Raw genomic sequence first — 23503 nt, forward strand, 5'->3', positions numbered from 1 at the left:
TATACATATATATATATATTCACACATAAATATATATACAAATATGTCTGTATACACTCATATACATCTAGACACAACACACAACACACATATGCTTAAAGATGAAAATGTGCTATTTCTTGGAATTTAGAAAAAGAAAAAAAAAAAGAAAAACCAAAGAAAGAATTCTAGAATCTCAGAAGGAAAGTTAGGAGAGATACGGAATCAAAAGGAGTTGTGATGTTCATTATAAAGTTTTTTCCTTTTAAGGAGAAGGGAATGGGGAATGGAAAGTTTATTTCGTTGAGTGTTCTTGAACTAAATCTTCTTGCAGTTGAGACTTCATTTGTTGCACCAGGGACGGATTCTGCAGAATATCAACGGCCGTGAGTGCAATACATTCGGCAATTTTCAGAGTGATTTCCTGAGCATCAGGGCTTCCTGTAGAAATAATAATAACAATAATTAGAAAATTACTATCTTTAAATCTTATAATGAGAGATATTCAGCAACAGTACTTTGGAGTAAAGATTATTTGCCAACAGAACATGGCACTCCTGGTTTAGGATGAATGTTGCTGTAATTTAACCCCAGCAGACATCATCTCCAGCTGGCTATATGACACGATTTGTGTCCTTATATTTTCGAAGAAGGGAATCTAGCACCCCCACTCAGATATTGTTTTGAGCTTGGCTGTATTTGAACTCAAAAGCAATTTGTCCGATTTGCTAACCGTTCTGCCAACTCGTTGCCGTCACTTCAACAAAATGACAACCAGAAGTTGGCAGAAAGAGGAGAGACCAAAATGCTGACAACGTTTTAAGTTACACGATCCAGACTTCTCTCCTTGTGGTGAATAATCTGTACAAGGTTTATAGCAAAAGAAGTTGGTGACAAGGGAGATAAATGGAGAAGCGACAAATACCTTGCTTGAAAAGAAAGATAATAATAATAATAATAATAATAATAATCCTTTCTACTGGGAGCACAAGGCCTCAGATTTGGGGGAAGGGAATTAAGTCGATTTCATCGACCCCAATGCGTAACTGGTGGTAATTTTATCGACCCTGAAAGGATGAAAGGCAAAGTCAACCTCAGAAAGTAACAGTAGACAAAATTCTGCTAAGCATTTTGCCCGGTGTGCTAATGATTCTGCCAACTCGCCACCTTGATAATGATAATGAAATTATTGTGTATAGTGCTCAGGTGCACTATACAGTTTTCATATTTTAAGCAGTTTTCACACTTTGTAGGGTTAAGTAAATAGGAAATAACAGTTATTACCCAGGGACAAAAATCATGTTGCACAGTGTTATTTTTCTTCATCATTATCATTGTTGCTGTTATCATTTAATGCCCCTTTTCCATGCTAGCATGGGTCAGATATTTGACAAGGTGATTATAAGAAACTGCAAGCATTGGGGTGAGTTAATTACAAACAAAGAGACAGCATGGTTCCTCTCTCTTAGGAGTTTGAGGACACATAATCGTAAATAACATCACCGAGGAGATACAAGTCAGCATGGGAGACTAAGAAACGGAATTAACAACTGGAGGACACCTACAGAGAAAGGGAAAGTGGGTTGGTTCAGATACCACCGAGCTGAAGCTAAACAACTCATCCATACATTAAGATTAACAGAGAGAGAGAGAAAAGAAAGAGTGAGAGAGAGAGAGGAAGAGAAGGAGAGAGAGGTAGAAAGAGGGGCGAGGAGAGATAGAGCGTACCTGCAGCAGTAGCGAAATCTCTGGTGTGTTGATGACAACGAGCTCCAATGTCAAATTTCGGGTGTATGCTGGGCACAATGTGTGAGATATTGCCCATATCTGTGGAACCACCATATCTCACCAGACCGGAATCCTCTTCCAGGCTCAGTGTTTTGGAGTTCTTCTCAAAGAGATCAGCAAGTGTATTGTTGGATATCAAAGACCAATAACCAGGTTGTATTAGTTTGTAGTTCAGCTGGAAATACAAATGGTACAACAAAATAAAACCATAGAAAATAAAAGTGAAATAAAGGTACAATAAAATACACTTCATCATGATGTTCTTCTGTAAATTCTTTCAGACTCCACCCATTCTCATGCTATTATAGTTCCAGTCACCTTCCATGCCTTGCCACTCTTAACAGATGATGAGATAACGAGACACTAACGACACTGAAACTGATGGTGGCAACATGTGACAACAACAATGACAAAGGTAACAACAATAACGACAATGATGATGGTGATGATGATGATGATGATGATGATGACAAAATAATGAACAATTTTTTTGTTCTTTGTTTTTTTTTTTGTGCCAACTTACAGAGCAACCTGTTGCAGTGGCAGCTCCATTCGCGCAGCAGATAACTTTGTCCACAATCGTATCGAGTTCCCCTTTGATCGGTGCACGAATGAAATATTCCATTTCTGAAAATTCTGGAATAATATTTGGAGCAATTCCACCATTCTTAATAATCCCTGGAAAAGACAAAAAAAAAAAAAAAATTACATCGAAAATTTTTGCAGTGTGGTTAAGAGAATTGCTCAGCAACCATATGGTTGTAGGTTCAGTCCCAATGCACAGCACTTTGGGCAAGAGTCTTCTACAAGAGCTCTGGGCCGACAAATGCATCGACAGTGAATTTGGTAGATGGAAACTGTGTGGAATCCCTTTGTGTGTGTGTGTGTGTGTGTGTGTGTGCTTCACTTTTACTTTTAACATTTTAACTATTGTTTCCACAAACTATTATTCCACAAAAAAATTGTTTCTACAAAATATTGTTCCACAAAATACTGTTTCCACAAAATATCGTTTCCACAAAATATATGGCATGTACATAAGGGCGATAACTCAGGATAACATACTGATACCTGAAGAGCTCAATGCTCAGTAAGAAACAAATATATATTTATGGCAGAGGCGGGCATGGCTGTGTGGTTAAGAAGCTTGCTTCCCAACCGTGTGGTCTTAGGTTCAGTCCTACTGCATGACAACTTGGGCAAGTGTCTTCTACTATAGCTTTGGGCTGACCAAAGACTTGTGAGTGGATTTCGTAGACGGAAACTGAAAGAAGCCCGTCGTGTATATATATATATTTATATATATATATACGTTGGGCCTCATGGAAGCAAAGTGGCTGAGTTCCTTTCAAGCATTGGGGCCTCACGAAGGCAATGACTGAGACCTTTGGCATTGTGTCGTCCTTGAGAAGAAGATCCATCAAGCTAAGCAAACTCACAGTTGTGGCAGATTCTGATGTCATGCAAATGGCACCCGTGCCAGTGGCACATAAAAGCACCCATTGCACTCTCAGAGTGGTTGGCATTAGGAAGTGCATTAGGAAAATCATGCCAAATCAGACTGGGGTCTGGTGCAGGCTTCCAGCTTACCAGCCCTGGTCAAACTGTCCAATCCATCCCAGCAAGGACAGCGGACATTAAACGATGATGATGATGATGATATATATGTACAGGGCCGTACAAAGGTAGAGAAATGTTATCCTCACCGTGGACTCTCCATGTCGGCTTCATCTGCTGTCGTAAACAAGAAATGTTCTGGTAGCAAAGAACAGCAGCATCCAAAGCATTGACGCCATTCCAGGGGGCGCTAGAGGCATGGGATGCTTTGCCTGTGAACTGGATATTCAACCTAGCAAACGGAGAAGAATCAGGAGGTTAGTACATGGACAGCGTGAATAACAGAGTCGGTAGAGCATCGGACAAAACTGAAATTTTGTGGGGAGGGGAATAGTCGATTACATCAACCCCAGTGTTTCTGCTCAATACCACAGGCTTGCTTGTCAGTTGCTTGACCTTAACCAGTTGAGCATGTCCCTTGGTGGCTGACGATAAGTGCATCTCTGATTACGAGCAGAAGTAGTGGGGGAGCATCATAGCCATGTGTTGAGAGGAATTCTTTGGGGTTTGAATAATTCACCTTTGGAAACATGGGTGTTTTGCTCAACATCCTTAAACAAACCTTATTCAGGGACCTTTTGAGTGGGATGGGCTACTCGACCCGAAGAAAATTTTAACTGGGCCCTACCTGCGAGATCATGCGCTGTTTATGTTGATATGAGGTCACCATGTCGCGCAAATATGGTTGTGATGCATGTGCCTGGTGTACCCTTATCAGACGGGTAGTCATGCTGGGTATATTGGGCTTCATATATTTTACCCCAGTGTCACTTTGATGGCATGCATTGCTCTCTCACTCAATAATAATAATAATAATAATGATAATAATAATTTCAAATTTTGCCACAAGGGCAGCAACTTTGGAGGAGGGGATGAGTCAATTACATCGCTCCCAGTGTTCAACTCGTACTTATTTTATTGACCCCGAAAGGATGAAAGGTAAAGTTGACCTCGGCAGAATTTGAACTCAGAACATAGCGATGGGTGAAATACCGCTAAGCATTTCGTCCAGCGTGCTAACGAGTCTGCCAAGTAGCAAAACCGTAAACCCATACATACAACCTAAAATCAGTGACAATAGAAAAACATTAAATTTGTTTTATTTACCCTTGAAGACATAAATATTTGGGTCGCCAAATTGACTTGTTTGAAGGGTGGGCCATCATAGCAACATCAACAGTTTCTAAAGCTCCAGCATCAATTAACTTCACTTTACCACCAAGGCCTTCCTCAGCTGGTGTGCCAAGTACCGTCAGCTAAAATACAGAAACACAAAATATATACATTATTTACATTTAACGGATATTTGTCCTCATCTTGTTTGTTGTTAACAACGTTTCAGTTGAGAAGTACATGGAACAAATAGGGGTTAATGTTTTCCTACAATGACCTGAGATTGACCCAAACTCGGACAGATATCTTCCCACCACAGCCTCAGGTTGGCCCAAACTCAGGCATAAGTTTTTTCACCACAACTTCAAGTTGATCCAAACTTGGGCTAATGTCTTTCAACTATGGTCTTAGATTGACTTAAACTCGGGTAAATGTTTTCCTACTACAACATCAGGTTGCCTCAAATTTGGGCAAATGTCTTCTGACCACACACAGTCTCAGGTTGAGCTAAACTTCGAGTGAAACTGAGCAAATGGAAACTATGAAGAAACCCACTGGCTGGACTTTACCTGTTATTGTGTGGTAACAGAGGAATATGGCAAAAAAGACTCCCTTCAGTGACAAATGACTATGGGATTGCACCTAGAAAGTTCACCTCCGAGGTGCAAGTCCAGGCAAGGTTGTTTTGTGGAAGACCAGCAGTCGCCCATGCATACCAGCCTCCCCTCTCCTCGCTACCAATGTTATCCATGGGAAAGGCAAAGGCCAATACAGCTTGGCACCAGTGATGCCACAAGACATTTCTACGGCTGAGTGAACTGGAGCAACGTGAAACAAAGTGCCTTGCTCAAGAACACAATACACAGCTCAGTCCAGGAATCAAACTCACAACCTCACTATTGTAAGCCCAACTCTCTACCCAATGAGCCATGTGCCGTCACTCAACAGAGGAGTATGGCAGCACTATATTATTATTATTATTATTAACTGCAGACTAGTTAAGGGTGTCACAGTAGCTCTGTATTATTAGCTACATGTTACTTAAGAGGGCTATGGTAGCCTTGTATTACATCCATCCCTCTTTTCTGGTCATTATTCTTGGGAGGTTGTAGGAGTAGAGACCTCAGGCACCGCTTCCATTGGGTCCTCTCAGAAGCAACCTTCATTACACGTTCTGGCTGGATTACCAAGCATGACCAATGGAAACTATTAATATTATCCAACCATCAGAAGGCAGCGAGTTGGCAGAGTCGTTAGCACGCTGGACGAAATGCTTGTTGCTATGTTCTGAGTTCAAATTCCGCTGACATCGTCTTTGCCTTTCTCTCTTTTGGGAACGATAAATTAAGGATCAGTGAGGCACTGGGGTCGATGTAATCAACTAGTCCCCCCACAAATTTCAGGCCTTGTGCCTTTAGTAGAAAGGACAATATCCAACCATCTCATTCTTGCTCAACCCCAAGGTCTCCTGTTGGGTGGCTTGGCTTGAAATATCTGTCCTATGATTCTCCCCTGTGACATTCTAATCACATCATCTAGTGCCAAAGCTACTCCGACTCCTCTACTATTGGCACCTCTGACTCCGACTCCTCTTTGTCATTAAGTGATTGTGGTCTACATACCTCATAAAACATATGCATGTGCTTGTACTTTGAGTAGGCCTATGTGTTAGAACTGGTTTATATTAAAGAATAAAGATATTGTGAGTCGGAGTCAGTAAAACTATACTAACTCCAACTCCAGCTACTCCTTAATTGTTTCCGACTCCACAGCCCTGGAGCTAACACAGTTTCTTTTCTATTACTTCCTTCTCCACCATCCTCTCACTTCTATCACTTTGTTTACTCCATCACATTAATATTCTCTCTCTCTCTCTTCTATTCACTTCCTCTGACATAGTTACCTTGACCAAACAGAGACAAGAAATAGGGAGATGACTTTTTTAAGTGTTGCAGGGCATTTGGCCATCCAAACCCATGCTGGCATGAAAAAAACAGACGTTAAGACAGCTATCCCTGTCCCTCTGTCATACACCAACCTCTTGTCTGACACTTTTCCAGTTCCTCTCCCTCTCTCAGCTGAGATGTCTTTGTCTCGCAAGCTACTTAGTAACCCCACAAATGCTGATTCAACATAAAAAGCACCCAGTACACTCTATAAAGTGGTTGGTATTAGGAAGAGCATCCAACTGTAGAAACCATGCCGAAACAGTTAACCAGTGCCTGGTGCACCCCTCAACTTTGCCAGATCCTGTCAAACTATCCAATCCAAGCCTGCATGGAAAACGGACGTTAAATGATGATGATGATGATGATAAAACACGAAATTATACACACACACACACAGAAGTGGGGAAAATAAATAGCTGTATAAACACCTCTCCATGTCCCTTTGTATGGACACATAATATGGGCAAATAATAGTAATAACTGCTTTTTTTTTTCATTTGCCACAAGGGCAGTGACTGAGGGGACATTACAAAACCAACAACAACAATGTAAATAAATAACAAAGAAAAATATTTCAGAAACTCTCACCTTTCCAGTTAGTTTGTTTCCTTCATCGTCCATAGCAGTTTTCAGCGCCACTCCTGCAGCAATTCCAACTTCGGCTATTAAATTGTGACCACAAGCGTGACCAATATCGGGCAGAGCATCGTATTCACACATAATAGCAATGTGTGGCCCATTCTCTGACCCAGCTGTTTCGAATGTCGCCCGAAACGCAGTCGAAAGAATGTATTTCCTTTCAACTGTTAGGCCGTAATTTTCGAGAAAATTCGTCAGTATATCATGAGCTTTGTATTCTTTGAATCCTAATTCAGGGTTTGTCCATATTTCTTTGCTGATGTCGGAAAGTTCTTGGGCAAAGATTTCGTTAGTGAATACATCGTGTACAATGGATTTAACATCAACATCCATTATTGATGTTTTTCAAATATAATATATATATATGTGTATAATATATTTATATTTTAGAAGAACTAAGTTTTAGATCTATATATACAGAGATGTTTATATATAAGTATATATTAAGATGTATGTACAAAAGTCTTTTAAAGATATGTGTATATATATATATATATATATGTATGAAAACGAATGTTTATGTTCGAATTTTGTTGTACGCGTATGTGTGGATTTATGTATTATAAAGATCTAAGATCAGTACATCAAATATCTGTTTTTCTGTGTATCGGTTTGCATATAGTATGATTAATTTAAACTCGTTTATTATTCATCTATGCAGATAACGGACCACTTTCTGTCCATGAATATATATGTAGGTATATATATATGTAGGTATATATGCAATTACATGTCGTTCAAGCTGTGTCTATTTATACATACATATAATGTTTGTATAGCACAATTACATGTATCTGTGTGAGTATATACACACATATATATATACGTAGGGATAGTTATGTTATTTTAATCCTCTTCTGACTGAATATTTCAGAATTAAATCCACATTCAATGAAGCAAATGGTCTTTGGTTTACAAATAAGGATTAAAATAATAATCAAACATAAATTCGAAAAGTGCAGGATTGATAATAAAAACAAATGGGGGTGTGTGATGAGTAAACTAAATAATATAAATGATTAAATAAATCAAATCAAATATAAACTCTACTGATTATAAGTGGGTACAGCTGTACCTACCGTCCTCTCATTTGTACCTTGAACAGGTTTCGAATTCCACAAATGACGGTTATTATTATTGTCGTTGTTGGTATATCTGCTCGTTTGTTTATTTAGTTGGTTTGTTTGGTTTTTACTGAGACGTTTCTTTTAACGATCGAAGCAGACGTAGAGTTGTGATGTTCATGCCTCGCCTCACCCTAGGGTGGTTATTTGTTAACTGCAAAGTGAAAGTGAAGTGGAGCGGTTCCAACCGGGAGGAGCGGAGTAGGTTAGTCACTCATCCAGTAAAACTGATTGATGGTATTTCTATGTTATTCGTTCGGTTAGACGAACGAAAGGTCCGAAAATTTCAAGAAGATCAAATTTGAAGTGATGACATTCATGCCTTTCCTCCACAAGACGTATTTAAATGAAACGAAGTGAAATCGAAGCGAAATGGGGGGGGGGGAAATCCACAACGGTTGTTTTATCAAGTATTTTTTAAATACGATATATAAATAAACATTGGTGATCGTTTAACACAAAGAAGGAGTTTAACCGAAGGAGTGTATATATTTATATTATATTATATAGTATTAAAGATACTCAACTGAACATCCTGTCTTATATGCGAGAGTATTTTAAAGATACTCAACTGTATAGAAACAAATATATATATATATATATATGTCTTTTTGGAAGAATATATTGGTATATATATATATTGTTGAAGCTCCTTAACTGAACATGGTCAGTCTTTGAGGTCTTCTTCTGATGAAGAACAAACTCTGCGTTTATTCAAAACTGGAATAAAAGACAGAGCGAGAGTTTTTGAAAAAAAAAAGGCAAAATGACACAAGGATTCGTTCGTTATGACTTTGAAGACATTGCGATCCTTTTTGGCAGTTTTATGTTTTGCTCTTGTTTTTGTTTTTTGTTTTTGTTTTAACCAAATTGTGTTTATTTAAACTCAAACCTAACACAATGAGCAGCAAATGCGGTGAAAGCAACGGTGTTAGTTAAATGTTGTATCTGCTGTTAATTAGGGTACAACAGTTCATGAGATGAGAGAAAAAAAAAGCCATACGCATCTCTTCTGTTATATAATTCCATTCACAGTAAGGGTTCGTTGTGTGTATGTATGTATATATATATATATATATATGTGTGTGTGTGTGTGTGTTTGTCACTCACCCTCCTCAACATCGCTTGACAACTGGTGTTGGTTTGTTTACATTCCCATTACTTGGCAGTTTGGCAGAGTGATAGAATAAGTATCAAACTTAAAAAAAAAAGAAAAGAAGTTCTGGGGGCAATTTTTTTTTTTTTTTTTTTACTGAAATCTTCTAAGTTAATGTACCCCATGTAATTAGGAAGTAAACATTTTAACCACATGGCTATACTTGCACTTATATGTACTTCACAAAAACAAAAAAGCAACCAATAAACTGTAACAAATATCGATTTTCAATTTTAGCACAAGGCCAGCAATCCCAAGGTAGGAATAAGCCGATTACATCAACTCCCAGTATTTTCTTTAAACTGTACTTTTGTTATGATATTTATTCAAACCCTAAAGAATCCCCTTTCAACACATGGCTATGATGCTCCCCCACTACTCTTGCTCATGATCAGAGATCACGAACATATTGTCAGCCTGTAAGGGAAATTATTCCAGTGGTAAAGGTCAGGCAATTGACAAGCAAATCTGTGGTATTGAGCAGAATATTTGCTATAATGATATTTGTGCTTCAGCATCTCAGTGCTGAATCTGTCTGAAATGTAATGGAAAATTGGTCAGCTTCAAAACATTGATGTCCAGGTCACAAAAGCAAAGTTTGAAGGGAATAGTAGTGATTTGCTTTGATTTCTAGATGGAAGCAAACAGGAGATGACCCTTATTGGCCAAAGACAACAAGCAAATCTGTGGTATCGAGCAGAATATTTTCTTACAATGTTATCAATCCCCAAAATATGCAAAGCAAAGACAACCTCAACAGCATTTGAATTCAGAACATGAAATTGGATGAAATGCCTCTAAGCATATTTGGCCTGTATACTAACTGTTCAACCTGCTCATAAACCTAATTGTTGCAAATATTCAAAATATAGAAGAGAGGTTAAAGGGAAAAGGTTATATTGTCATGTTTTATTGAAGTGAATGTTTGAATTAAAATGTTAAAATGTGTGCGTGTGGTATGTGGTATGTGTGTGTGTGTGTGTGTGTGTCTGTGTGATGTTAATGTCTACATTCCAATAACTGGTCTAGTTTATATAAATGGCTCTTAATGGCCCTTTATTGCAGCTGGTTTGAAGTCTGTGGTAATTAAATCAATATTTGAAAATGTTGCTAATGATTTTTACCATCTGAAGAAATTAAGAGTTCAACAAAATTGTTTAAAAAATTATTTTTAAAAATACATAAAAAAAAAAAGACGGTGCTATAATCTCACATTACTGGCAACTGGATGTCTGTGTGTGTGTGTTTCCTTTTAATTGTTTCAGTCATTTGAGTGTGGTCATACTGGAGCACCACCTTAAAGGGTTTTCGTTGAAGAGATCGACCCCCAAGATTTATTCTTCGTAAGCTTAGTACTTATTCTATCATTCCCTTTTGCCAAACTGCTAAGTTACAGGGACATAAACACACCAGCATCAGTTGCCAAACGATGGGGGGGGGGGGGCAAACACACACACACACACATATACATGTGTATATATATATGTATGTATATATATATGTATATATATATATATATGTATGTGGTGGTGGTGGTGGCAGCTTGCTGTTACTGCTGATGTTGCTGTTGTTGTTGTTGATGTTGTTGTTGTAGTTGTCTGGTTTTAGTCATCAGCCAGCTGTGACTCAGCCAGTCCCTTATAACCAGAAGCAATCTCTTATTCAGATGTAAAATATCTGGGACTGTATTATGCAATCTGTCTTTCCTCCCAATCCTCCTCCTCTTTCACCTTCTATCCTCCTCCTCCTCCCCCTCCTCTTCTTCCTTGTCTTCTTCTTCTTCTTCTTTGGGTAGCAACTGTTGTTCCCTATTTGCTGACCCCTAGAAAGTCTGAAAAAGGATTAATATTTCCTTCAAACTTTTCTTTTGTTATGATATTTAGTCAAACGCCAAAGAATCCCTCTCAACACACGGCTATGATGCTCCCCAACTACTTCTGCTCACGATCAGAGATGCATATATTGTTAGCCACCAGAGGACATGCTCAAGTGGTTACGGTCAAGCAACTGACAAGCAGATCTGTGGTATTGGGCAGAATATTTGCCATAATGATATTTCTGCTTCAACTACTCAGCGCTGAATTTGTCTCAAATGTAATGGAATGTGTGTGTTTGTGTGTACTGGTCTGCTGGATCCAGAAGTCGAGGTTCATTTTTTTGACCATTTATTTCTTATAAAATAAAATTCTTTTAAAATGATGTCAAATCGAAAAACATGTTACTGGAAACTGCAAATGTTCGGGTATGTCTGTATATAGAGGATTTAGTATATAACGGCACTAAATTTTGGCCGAAGGCCAGTAATTTTAAGGGACGGATATAATTGATTACATCGACCCCTTTAAGTTGACTGATATTTTATTTTATCAGTATATCAACTGATGAAAGGCAAGGTCGACCTCGGGCGGAATTTGAACTCAAAAAGTAATGAAGCCGAGGAAATGGGTACTCAGGAAGAAGAGTGGACCCGCGCTAATCATTAAGAAAAGTGAAAATAAAACAAATTTTCAAATTGAAATAAAATGTTATTCAAAAGTAAAACCATTCCGAAAGATGTTTTATAATCTTCTGAAAACATTCATCCACCGTTTTCCCATATTTTTCTCTCCAAAGAAACTGATCTAGATGGAATTCAATCATATTTGTTTGTGTTTCCATAACTCCTGAATCCGGTAACATTCAACAGAGTTCTGGGTAAACGCAAAGAATACGCATACCACCCGTTTTCGGCGTTTAGGGTTAAGTTTAGGTTGAGGGTTACGCCGAAAACGGGCAGTGTGCGTACTCTTTGCCTCCGCCGAGTTATAAATAACATTTTATTTCAATTTCAAAATCGTTTTATCTTCACGTTCTGAATAACTATCGCGGGTCCACTCTTCTTTACGAATACCACGAAATATCAATTAAGTATTTTGTCCGAGCTCTAACGATTCTGCCAGTCCACCGTCCTTGTTTAGTATAAGGCAGCATTAAACGTATTATTTATATAATACAGAGTACATGTCCTATACAGACAGTTTGTAATATGTAATGTAAATTATATGTAGTATAACAGTGTATTCATTACATAATATTGAATAGTTATTTTTAATAGCTGGTTAGGTGCGATCCGGTGCGCCAGAAATGGCCATCTAATATAAGACGTAACGTATCTACGACAATATTACTCAATGTGTTAGTCCTTTTTCTCTCAAGACGGTAGAATGTGCTTTGAGAGAGAGAGAGAGAGATGTGGCTGCTATTTCTAGTAAATAGTGTCTTACAGTTCCAATACACTTTCCCGTCATTGTTATAATTTCATGTTACTGCCGCCGGACAGAGGTCGAATGTAACATATGGAAATATCCTGAAAATTATATCCGTTATAAATAAATATCAAATTAGTGTAGATTTTTTTGCAATCTGATTGTATTGACACTAAAAAAGAAATTTTTTAAAATGCACTAAAAATTAGTAGATTTAAATATGTTAGGTTTGTTAATAAAGTAGGTTTATATAGATAATTTGGCATCTATTTGGGCAGGCCTCGGTAGCGCAGTAGGCAGCGCGTCAGTCTCATAATCCAAAGTAATCGTCGAGCCATCTGAAGGTCGTGAGTTCGATCCTCACCCGGGGCAGATTTTTTTAGTTTCGTACTTTGTGAAATTTAAATTTCTTTTTTTAAATTATAGTAACTTTATAAAAAGTTCTAAATATAATTTACCAACATATTAATTTGTTGTAGTATTTGGCACGAGGTCAATAATTTTAGATTGAAGCAGTTGGTCGATTTGCATGGACCACGATTTATTTTAACGACCCCCGAAAGGTTGAAAGAATTTACCAACACAATTAATAAAATAATTTAATTACTATGAAATACCTAAAATTAATTGATAACCATTGAGTAGTTACAGCGGAAGAGTTACGAAAACCAATGAAAACACATACAGTCACAAATCATCAACCAATATTCCCTGTACTTATGCTATCAGTTCTTTAATCTAACAGTTAAGGGGACGTAAACAAAGCAACACAGGTTGTCAAACGCTGGGGTACAGATACACACACATACACACACAAAGTCTTATTTACAAAACTGCTTAATTGACTTAATTAAATAATACTAGGTAAATGAAAACAATAATGAACGTAAAAGTAAGGAGTTAATAAGCTGCATATTTTTGGCAATGTATAAAATTCGAAACCATCAACGTTAAATATATAAGCGAGGGAGAGAAGGTAAGAAGATAATTGGAGAGAGATGGGGAGTAGAAAGAGGAATAAAAATAGACATGGTGGGAATTGAGTTAAGAGAAGGAGGTAAGAAAGTAGTGCAAGAAAGAGAGGGTATGGAAGACAAAGAGAACAGGATAAATAGAGAGAAGGAGAAAAGAGAAGGAAGTGATGAGAAGGGAGATCACTCTCTGTTACCTAACATTGTCGCGGGAAATATTCCCTACAAAAAAACGATTCTTATTTTGTGCATTGTTGAAACTTTCAATAAAATGCACGAAATTCTAGCGGCAAACATTTTATTTATTTGAATTAAGTTTCCATCATCCATCACACTGGCTTCGGAGGATATGATAGCAGCCTGTGAAACCCAGGATTTTGTACCCTTTGGGAGGGAATATATCCATTTGCATCCCGGCAAGTTCGAAATACAGGTTATTAAGATTTTGGCCAACTTCCTTCTGCTTTCGTTTTTATATGAAATATTTGTGATTTAAAAAAAAAAACTTCGTATTTGTTCAGTATTTTAAAATTAGATTTGTTTACCTTTTTTTCATTATGCAACAAATAGTAAATTTTTAATTGAAGTTAACAGTGTGAAATTTTTGAATAGCTCACATGTGTGTTCCACGTTGTAATCGTTTTAGTTTCGACACAGATCAAATCACTTGCCTGGCTAGTACATCTCCGAAATATACATAAGCCTATATATATAATTAACACTTACTGGGTATGGTTTTCGAAGAAACAAAGCCAGAAAACCAAAGTTTTTCTTTCTTCATAAGAGAGAAAAATACTGTTGAATGAGCCAAAGTCAACATACATCAGTTAACATGCATTTTTAAAGGATAATTTATTTTCGTTATTTCACGCCGGTAAACTACATGTTAATCTTAAATCCCAGTAGCCCTGTGCACTTAAGTTGTAGTTTACTTCACCGTAGTGAATATGTTTAGCTCTCAACGAGCCGATCTAGCTAAGTATCGACTAGTGTAGGTTGCTTCACTGTTCAGTAGCCATGGTAAACATATTTAACCGTCAATAACTCGGTCCACCTTGTTGTGGGAGCATACCTACATGAGGAAATAAAGTCGGTGGGTAGGTACCACCGTGTACCAAATTCTGGTGCGTGATTTAAGGTCTATTTAGCTGTTACTTTTAGCATATCTCACGACTATCCCATACCCTTCTCGTTTGTCAGTCATTCTGGCGTATTGATGTTAGTGGATATCTTTCCCTCCATAAACACATTTAATGGTCCATTGCTTGGATTTAAGCCAAAAAATTCGGACTGTCTGTATTTTAAAGTCTTGTAAATTCCCGTTTGTAAAATAGAAATTCGCAAAATTTTTCTGGAAATTCGAAATATTAAAAATATAATGAGGGTGGGGTGGGGTTATGGTGTGCTTTACGTAGAATTCCGCCGTGGTCCCTATTTACAACGTTGTATTGTGTTCAGGAATAACTCTTTTTGTAAAAATATGGCACAAAGGAACGATGGAAAAAAAACCCCAGGAAACAATCACAGGAGACGCGGACATGTTTCTCCTTGTTTAGTTATCGACCGAATATCTAAACGGTGATTGACAAAACACTCGATAATATTGTTTAGTCTGGCGATGTCAGCAACATAAGCTGCCGGTGTATGAGTTGACATCATGCGATGGTTGTCAATGAGTACCATCGTCATGCAAGTGAGAGTATTCATTTCTAGTCTCCTGTGAAAAACGTAGCCGACTATGGGGGGTGGGGAGAATACTACCTTGGTTGGGAACGGGTAAGGATTGCAGCAAGAAGGGCACCTGGCTGTAGAATATCTTCCTTGACAAATTTCGTCTGACTCATGCAAGCATGGAAAAGTAGACGTTAAAGTGATGATGATGCAGTATAGGCTATTGAATAGTTTAGCTTGTATTCATTCGTTAAATACTGATTCTTTGACACTTGCAGGTACAACGAAGTCATCATGCTGATCATGGATTGCCATTGCTTCGCTCGTTCCGTGACATCTCCATCAGTGAACAGAGCCCCAAAGAACAATGGTATCTACATTGCAAACCAGATTCGAACTGTGTTGGTGCAGTGGAAGAAGAGCTGTATGTGTCTGGGAATACAGTTGTCTGGAGTGTTGGCACCCGACAAGAATCTAGACGGGTCCTGAAGACCTTCACTGTAGAATCGCCAGTCATTCAAGCCATGTACTGCAGCTTCTTGCTCTCCTATAACACCGAGATTCCAGAACAAATAGATTTAGACATTCCTGGTGAGTTGTCAATATTTTCTGAGATTTTTGTATTTGTTTTAATGAAGGCACTCATTCTTGCTCTTATTCCGGTAATTTCTAAAAGCATTCCACGGGAAAACAAAGAATTTTTCAAAGTTTAAGACTCTGCAAACATAGAAAAGTTGGTGTTATGATGATGACGATGGTGATGGTGGTTTTCATAATGATTATTATTATTATTATTATTATTATTATATTTGTTAGCACACTGGAGAAAAAATACTTAATGGCATTTTGTCTGTCCTTATGTTCTGAGTTCAAATTCCACCAAGGTTGACTTCGCCTTTCATCTTTTCAGGGTCAATAAAATAAGTACCAGTTGAGTACTGAGGTTGGTATAATCAACTATCCCCTTCCCCCTGAATTTCAGGCCTTGTGCCTAGAGTAAAAAGGATTATTATTATTACTATTCCAGTAATAATAACAACAGTTGTCATATTTGATACTAACCTCTCTCACATCCTTCAAACTAATCCTATTTGTCTTGCGTTTCAGGTGAACTCCAAGAAGGTATCTGTGTTCTGGAATCAACTACAGCATCCGTGTTTACCAGCCAAGGCGAAGAATACAATGTCGCTTTGCCATTCCAGGTTACTAAATCCTGGGTTATTAAGAATGGGCTTCTCTTTGAACGTTCCTTGTCGTCGTCCGAAATTGTTCCAAAAGTGTCTCGAAATGCTCCCAACCACTCCATTGTGTTCAGTATGTTGCATCCTCTTAATGACATTGCTCCCGTCATTCATGGCCCTAACAATGCCAACACCACACAGAACAAGGTTAGCTATTTCACTGACACGTCTCAGAGTATTGTGTTCAGCTGTGTCGAGCCCTCTATACTTCTTGTGTACGACAACACAGCTGGACTACACTGTGTGTGGAAGGTCCGTCGTGTGAAGCCTGAGGAGAGTGATTTTCTCTTTGAAACCTGTGATATGCCCAGTTTATGCCACCTCAATAATTCTATCCTGCAAACATCTTCTCATAACCAGTCGAAAGTCAGCAACATCTCACCTGGCATATCTCTGTTGCAGAATTTCTCCAACAGGACATTCTCACCTTCTCCTTCATGTTCCATAAGTCCTGTTGTCAGTAACCACTTGACATCTTCAGGAAATTCAGGCAGCTGCACTCAGTCTCCATTGGCTTTTGCCTCTTCCAGTCAATCTCGACCGTTCTACAGCCTGAATGCTCAGTCAAGGTCTTCCATGACGTACATGCGTTCTCCTCCAGGCAGCCAAAACTTCTCAGTGATGTCGGAAAGCATGAATTATCGGATCGAACCGGTTAATCCTGATATATGTCTGGACCATATCTGGACTGAGTCGGCGACATCAAATCGTGAAGAGTTTGTTGGGAAAGCGAGCAAAGCATTCATTGCTAAGGATCTTTGTGAGCAGAACTATTTGTGTTACTTGATTCCACAAAGGCAACACCTACGTTGTGTGAAATTTGAGAAAAGCAATGATAATTGTCAGCTGATATTTGGTGCAGTTTGTACAATACCTGCCAAAGATGCCCTCCCAGTTGAATTGCTTAACTTAACTGTAGTGCTAGATTTATCTGGCAGCCTTATCATATACAGTGGAACAACCAAAATCAACAAGTTGTTTGTGCCTAAATTGCCTATAGGAATTTCATCGATGAATGCTTCGGCATCGCTGACTCCTCACAACTCTGTCCGAGTCACTAGCATGATCACATCAAGTCGGCCATCAAACACAAACAATGTATCTTTCGAAGATCAATTGTCTCATATTTCTCCAGTAATTGGATCACCGAATGTGCATGATAACCATGTACTTGAGAGTTCTTCCAGAGACTCGGAGATTTGCTGCCACGACAACACAGTCCATTGCATTCGAGATAACACCCTCTCACGGTTCACCATAGAAACCACCGATGGCTCTTTGCTGCGAACGTCGCTACCACCACTTACCGAGTCGACAGGAATCGAAAGTAGTCTCGAAGCCCTGCGTTACATCTTACCCAAAGACTGCGCTATGAAGATGTTGTCTCGCTGGTATACGACGCGTAATGTCACCAGTGGATTCGACAATCAGTCGGAGTGGGTGGTCTTCTCTCGTTTTCTCCTGGGACAGATGGGTTTTGACACTAGCCGTCTGCCATTGACACATGAAAATGAATTCAACAACACAACATCTCCCGTGGTGGAAGTGAAACGAGCTAAACCATCCAACCAGGGCTGCAACGACGATTGGGAATATCTACTCAAATCCGAACACCATCATTTCACATCCAAGTACTTTGATTCTGCCCTTGGCTTCTCCCTCGTAGACATCCCCAACATATATTATCCAAAGCCTTGCACTGTAAACCCATCAGCTCCTCTCTTCTCTTACATACCAAGCATTCTCTTCTCATTACACTTGGTTTATGAAGAACTCAAACTAAACACTTGTCTCTCTGGACAACTCGAATACTTAGCTCTGATGCTTTTCTTTCTGGCTAACAATCTGAAATGTTTCTACTACACTGACATCTACTGTCGAGATTTCCCCCATCTCTATAATATGGTCGATGAAAACCACCAGATACATCCTGAACAGTGGGCAAAGCTGCAGTTCACATCTATATTCACTGAAGTGCCCCCTAACATATGTATGTGGATTTGTAAACTGTTATCTGGACTCGAATGCCAGCCAGTTCTGTTCCTGCCAAATATTTGTAAACGAATAGAAAATATCATCATACTATACACCACCCTTGTCAATCAGAATTGTAAGGCTAACCATTTCCTGAGAGAAATCCCTGTTTCTGGTTACCGAACTCTTTCCTCTCGAGCAAAAGGTTCTCTGAGTGAAACTGAGAAAAACTCGCTGTCAATAGCGGAGAGTATAGTGCTGCTCATGACTCGGCTGGGCATCACGAAACGGGATCTGGAATCGTATCCTATAGGGGTTGTGCTGCCATTACGAGAAGCGATACTACAATGTCGGTGGGATCCACCATCTGATTGGCCCGAGGAAGCTTACATTTTGATTGGTCGTAAAGATTTGTCCCGAATCAGTGCTTACTGTAAATGTCAGTCGGGTTCTTCCCTGAATGAAGGGCGCTACGTGAAAGAATGTCCTTCTCTTGGGAAAACAAACAAAGAAGATGATGATGGAATGGGTCACCTTGATGAAGAACTCTTGAAATTACGGTTCAGTGAAGACCTTCGAGTGCAAGAGGTCCGCCACATGTTACAGTCATCTCGTCCTGTTCGTATTTCACTTCAACAGAAACCGGAAGTGAGTGACCATGAATTCATTGAAGAACAAGAACGCTACCTGTACGCAATCTGTACAAGAACAATGGCCTTACCTGTTGGTCGAGGAATGTTTACTCTGTCTAGTTTCCATCCGTTACCTACAGAAGCCCTTCCTATCCCGAAACTATGCCTGACCGGGAAAGCTCCACCTCGCAACACCACAGTTGACCTCTCCCATATTGAAACCCCTTCCAATATGGCCACATGGCCACACTTTCACAATGGGGTCGCTGCTGGATTAAGGATTGCCAACTCATCCCAGATAAATTCCACTTGGATCAATTATAACAGACCTAAGACTTGTGATTTCACTACAGAATATGCTGGCTTCTTGATGGCACTTGGACTAAACGGCCATTTAGCTCATCTTGCTACCCTTAACATTCACGAGTATTTGAGCAAAGGTCAAGATATGACTACTATTGGGGTCCTGTTAGGGCTGGCTGCCACAAAACGGGGGACAATGGATCAGGGTATAACAAAAGTACTCAGCATCCATGTCCCGGCCCTTTTACCACCGACATCGACCGAACTGAATATTTCTCACAATGTCCAAGTCGCAGCTGTTTTAGGAGTTGGTCTTGTCTATCAAGGCACAAGTCATCGTCACATTGCCGAAGTACTGCTGTCCGAGATTGGACGTCCACCTGGTCCTGAAATGGAGAACTGCACCAACCGCGAGTCATACGCCACAGCTGCCGGTCTTGCCCTTGGTCTAGTCATGTTTGGTAAAGGAAGTGAAGCTGCTGGCTTGTCCGATTTAGGAATGGCAGACACTCTCTGTCACTTCATGATTGGTGGTCATAAACGGCCGGTGACGGGGCCAAATCGGGAACGTTATAGGTCGCCAAGTTACCAAATCAAGGAAGGTGACAGCGTGAATGTTGATGTCACTTCTTCTGGTGCAACACTGGCCCTCGGTATGCTTTACTTCAACACAAATAACACAGCGGTTGCCGACTGGCTGAAGGCACCAGATACTCAGTTCACCCTGGATCACGTCCGACCGGATTTCTTAATGCTGCGTACTTTATGTCATGGATTAGTGTTGTGGGATCACGTACTTCCAACGACGACATGGATCGACAGCAATTTACCAATAATTGTACAGAAATACGGTTTCAAACGAGAATCACACAGCAGAGATGAAGACAACATCGATTACGAAACAATGAGTCAAGCTTATTGCAATATCGTCGGTGGTGCTTGTATGGCAATGGGCTTGAAATTTGCAGGAACTGCTAATGCAGTCGCTTACCAAACTCTGCTAGATTGCATGAAGCGTTGCATGTATCTTTTACCAGTTCCTCCATTCTGTGAACAAGCCGGTAAAAGCACTGTTGAAAACTGTACCGTTGTAGTGCTTCTTTCCCTTGCAATGGTCATGGCAGGAACTGGAGATCTCGATGTGCTCCGAATAGCCCGGGCTTTACGGAAACGTGTCGGTCCACAACATTCTTATGCCACTTATGGGTCTCACATGGCTGTGAGTATGGCTATTGGCCTCCTCTTTCTAGGTGGTGGTAGATATTCCCTCAGTACAAAGCCAGAAGCAATTGCAGCCATGCTGTGTGCCTTCTTCCCAAAATTCCCCACTCACAGCATTGACAACCGCTACCATCTACAAGCGTTCCGCCATTTGTATGTCTTGGCTGCTGAACCCCGAGTCTTGATACCAGAGAATGTTATTTCACGCCAGCCTTGCTATGTTCCAGTGGAAATCCGGTTTAACGACACCAAATTTTACAAAAACGTCTCTTACACTACAATGGCACCGTGTCTCATTCCAGAGCTAAACTTGTTGAAGGAGGTGAAAATCTTGGGACCTCGTTACTGGCCAATCAGATTCGATGTAGACAAAAACTGGAAAACTTTAGAGTTGCTTCTTAAAAATAGTGGTGTTGTATACGTGAAACAGAAAGCTGGACATTTGTCTTACAGTGAAGATCCTAAAGGTTACCATGGCCATTTAGCAAAGTCTTTGACAAATAATGAGTCCAGTTTTGAATCAACAAAACTTCATCCAAAATCTATAAAGTCCTTCACATCGGATGCTCGAATATTGGCCTTCTCTGAGTTTTTCCTGTTTAAAAATGAAAAAGAATGTGACAGGCTGGCCCCTGTTGTCTACAGTTGTGCCTTTAAAGAAAAACCAGAAGGGATTCCGACTCAGATGAACTTAGCCTATGAAGTCTGGCAGTCACAGATTAACAAGGCTCCTTTAGGACTTTGGCAACTGAAGATTGTCTTGAACTATTACGGCAGCAAATACCAGTTCAAAGCAAGTGAAGAAACCGAGAAAGTGCCACTTGTGGAATTGGATTATGTGTTATCTCTGAAGAATGAACTGGAAAAGTTCCTTGCTGATTGGGAAACTAACAACATGGAAATTCTGTTGAAATATTTCCAAGGAGAATCATTGAAAGATGAGCAATGTGGACACTTGTCTGCTTTCATTGTTTGGTACGACATTCCACATCCTCATGATTTAGCAAGTATCAGTGTAAAAGGAAAGCCCACTCTTCCAGTATTGTGTAGCCAGCTTCCTCATTTACCAATGTCATCCATTATGAAGTTGCTGAATGCATGGTGCATCAAACAGACCTACTCTGAGAAGGGCCATCTTCCTGAGTTTTCCCTTTCTGCCGATTCCTGATTTTGAACTCTTTGCTTCTGACTGTCTGTACCTCGTGTCCTGTCTTCATTCTTGTGTATCTACATACATGTATGAATTATGCCTATAAACATATGCATAAATATATAAGTATGTATAATATATATATGTATATATATATAATATATATTTATGTGTGTGTGTGTGTGTGTGTATATATATATATATATATATATATATATATATATAGTGTCTAAAGTATGTATTTATGTATAAAGAGACTATAAGTTATGTATAAAAAATAAAATCTTTATGAATAAAAAAAGAGATGTTGCATAATCACATCAGTCTTGTTATATTATAAATACAAATTTAAGAGATTGATTTTGCTCCAGCAATATTTGTGGTGTTCTTTCAGATTTCAACAAATCTTAAATTTGTTTACTAAGGTGTAGGTGTGGTTGGGTAGTAGAAGATCGCTTCAGGTCCACCCATAGTTTTGGGGTTTACTCTCTTTTGCACAACATGTTTGTCTTTTATAGCCTTGGGGCATCCAATGCAGTGATTCCCAACGGTGGGGCACGGAGTCTAGGAAGCACTGATTCAATGCCAAATGAGTTCTGCTGCAAAAATTTCTCCATCCAGAATTGATATTAGCAAGGTTATCTCCCTTGAATTAATTTACAGCTGACGATAACGATTTTATTAGTTTCTGTTGAAGTATCTTTAATCTTTTACTTGTTTCTGTCATTGAACTGCGGCCGCGCTGGAGCATCGTTTTGAAGGGATTTTGCCAAACAAATTTTCCCCAATGCTTGTTTTAGATTTGGTATTTATTTTACTGGTGTCTTTCGCCTAACCACTAAGTTGGTTGGGACAAACACGTACATGTATATACTGTATCATCATCATCATCATCAGCCTTTAACGTCCGTTTCCCATGCTGGCATGGGTTGGACGGTTTGACCAGAGCTGGCAAGTCAGGGAGTTGCACCAAGTTCCGGTCTGATTTGACTTTGTTTCTATGGCTGGATGTCCTTTCTAACGCCAACCATTCTATGTGATAGTTGCTTTCAACGTGGCACTGGCACGAGTGCTTTCACTTGGCGTTGGTGCCACAGCTTTTTTTTATGTAGACACTGGCACAGAATTCTCACAGGTCAATCCTCTTTATTTGGGCCTTAACACTTTCTGCTGTGGAGGACGGGTCTTCTTGTGCAAGCCAGCAGAATCGTTTGCACACTCAGAGGTATTTCGTCCATCTTTATGTTCTGAGTTCAAATTCCACCAAGGTCGACTTTACCTTTTATCCTTCTGGGGTTGATAAAATAAGTACCAGTAATGCACTGGGTCGATGTAATCGACTTAACCTCTTCCTCCAAACTAGCTGGCCTTGTGCTACAATTTGAAACCACTATCAAAAATAATTCTTTCTACTATAGGCACAAAGCCAGCAATTTTTAAGAGATGGAGTAAATCAACTACATCAACTCCAGTGCACAACTGGTACTTAGTCGTTGATCCAGAAAAGACGAAAGGAAAAGAGGCAGCTGGTGAGTTATGTCAACCTTAGAATTCAACTGGGAATTATTTTATCATTCCAAAAGGATGAAAGGCAAAGTCGACTTTGGTTGAATTTGAACTCAGAACGTGAAGACAAAATGCCCCTAAGCAGGTTGGCTGACAATTCTGCCAGTTCACCACCTTACTACTACTATTACATAATAATAATAATAATAATAATCCTTTCTACT

At 39.3% G+C, this 23503-nt stretch overlaps 2 protein-coding genes and 1 non-coding gene across 3 annotated transcripts; 2 read left to right on the forward strand and 1 right to left on the reverse strand.

Moving 5' to 3' along the window:
- Window positions 1–10: 10 nt before the first annotated feature.
- Window positions 11–9126, reverse strand: LOC106870331 (xaa-Arg dipeptidase). Its single transcript, XM_014916355.2, has 6 exons — window positions 7035–9126; window positions 4492–4640; window positions 3474–3616; window positions 2291–2445; window positions 1708–1942; window positions 11–420 (listed from the first exon to the last, which is right to left on the reverse strand). The coding sequence occupies exons 1-6, from the start codon at window positions 7416–7418 to the stop codon at window positions 275–277; spliced, it is 1212 nt and encodes a 403-aa protein (XP_014771841.1). The 5' UTR covers window positions 7419–9126; the 3' UTR covers window positions 11–274.
- A 3762-nt stretch (window positions 9127–12888) lies between these two features.
- Window positions 12889–12982, forward strand: Trnam-cau (transfer RNA methionine (anticodon CAU)). The gene is made up of 2 exons: window positions 12889–12925; window positions 12947–12982. It is a non-coding gene; the product is annotated as a tRNA-Met (tRNA).
- Window positions 12983–13742: 760 nt separating this feature from the next.
- Window positions 13743–21958, forward strand: LOC106870324 (anaphase-promoting complex subunit 1). The gene is made up of 3 exons (XM_014916349.2): window positions 13743–14014; window positions 15531–15843; window positions 16360–21958. The coding sequence occupies exons 1-3, from the start codon at window positions 13931–13933 to the stop codon at window positions 21789–21791; spliced, it is 5829 nt and encodes a 1942-aa protein (XP_014771835.1). The 5' UTR covers window positions 13743–13930; the 3' UTR covers window positions 21792–21958.
- Window positions 21959–23503: the final 1545 nt, after the last annotated feature.

Source organism: Octopus bimaculoides, chromosome 22 (assembly GCF_001194135.2).
Source record: "Octopus bimaculoides isolate UCB-OBI-ISO-001 chromosome 22, ASM119413v2, whole genome shotgun sequence".
Classification (NCBI taxonomy): domain Eukaryota; kingdom Metazoa; phylum Mollusca; class Cephalopoda; order Octopoda; family Octopodidae; genus Octopus; species Octopus bimaculoides.

What these genes read in the sequence shown, in the direction of transcription:
- LOC106870331 (XM_014916355.2), bottom strand. Translation starts at nt 7,418, where the DNA reads ATGGATGTTGATGTTAAATCCATTGTACACGATGTATTCACTAACGAA. An exon ending in GAAACAAACTAACTGGAAAG is followed by an intron (nt 4,641 to 7,034) that starts GTGAGAGTTTCT and finishes TCTGTATTTTAG; the next exon opens with CTGACGGTACTTGGCACACC. An exon ending in GCCGACATGGAGAGTCCACG is followed by an intron (nt 2,446 to 3,473) that starts GTGAGGATAACA and finishes TGTCTTTTCCAG; the next exon opens with GGATTATTAAGAATGGTGGA.
- LOC106870324 (XM_014916349.2), top strand. Translation starts at nt 13,931, where the DNA reads ATGATAGCAGCCTGTGAAACCCAGGATTTTGTACCCTTTGGGAGGGAA. An exon ending in CCGGCAAGTTCGAAATACAG is followed by an intron (nt 14,015 to 15,530) that starts GTTATTAAGATT and finishes TGACACTTGCAG; the next exon opens with GTACAACGAAGTCATCATGC. An exon ending in AATAGATTTAGACATTCCTG is followed by an intron (nt 15,844 to 16,359) that starts GTGAGTTGTCAA and finishes CTTGCGTTTCAG; the next exon opens with GTGAACTCCAAGAAGGTATC.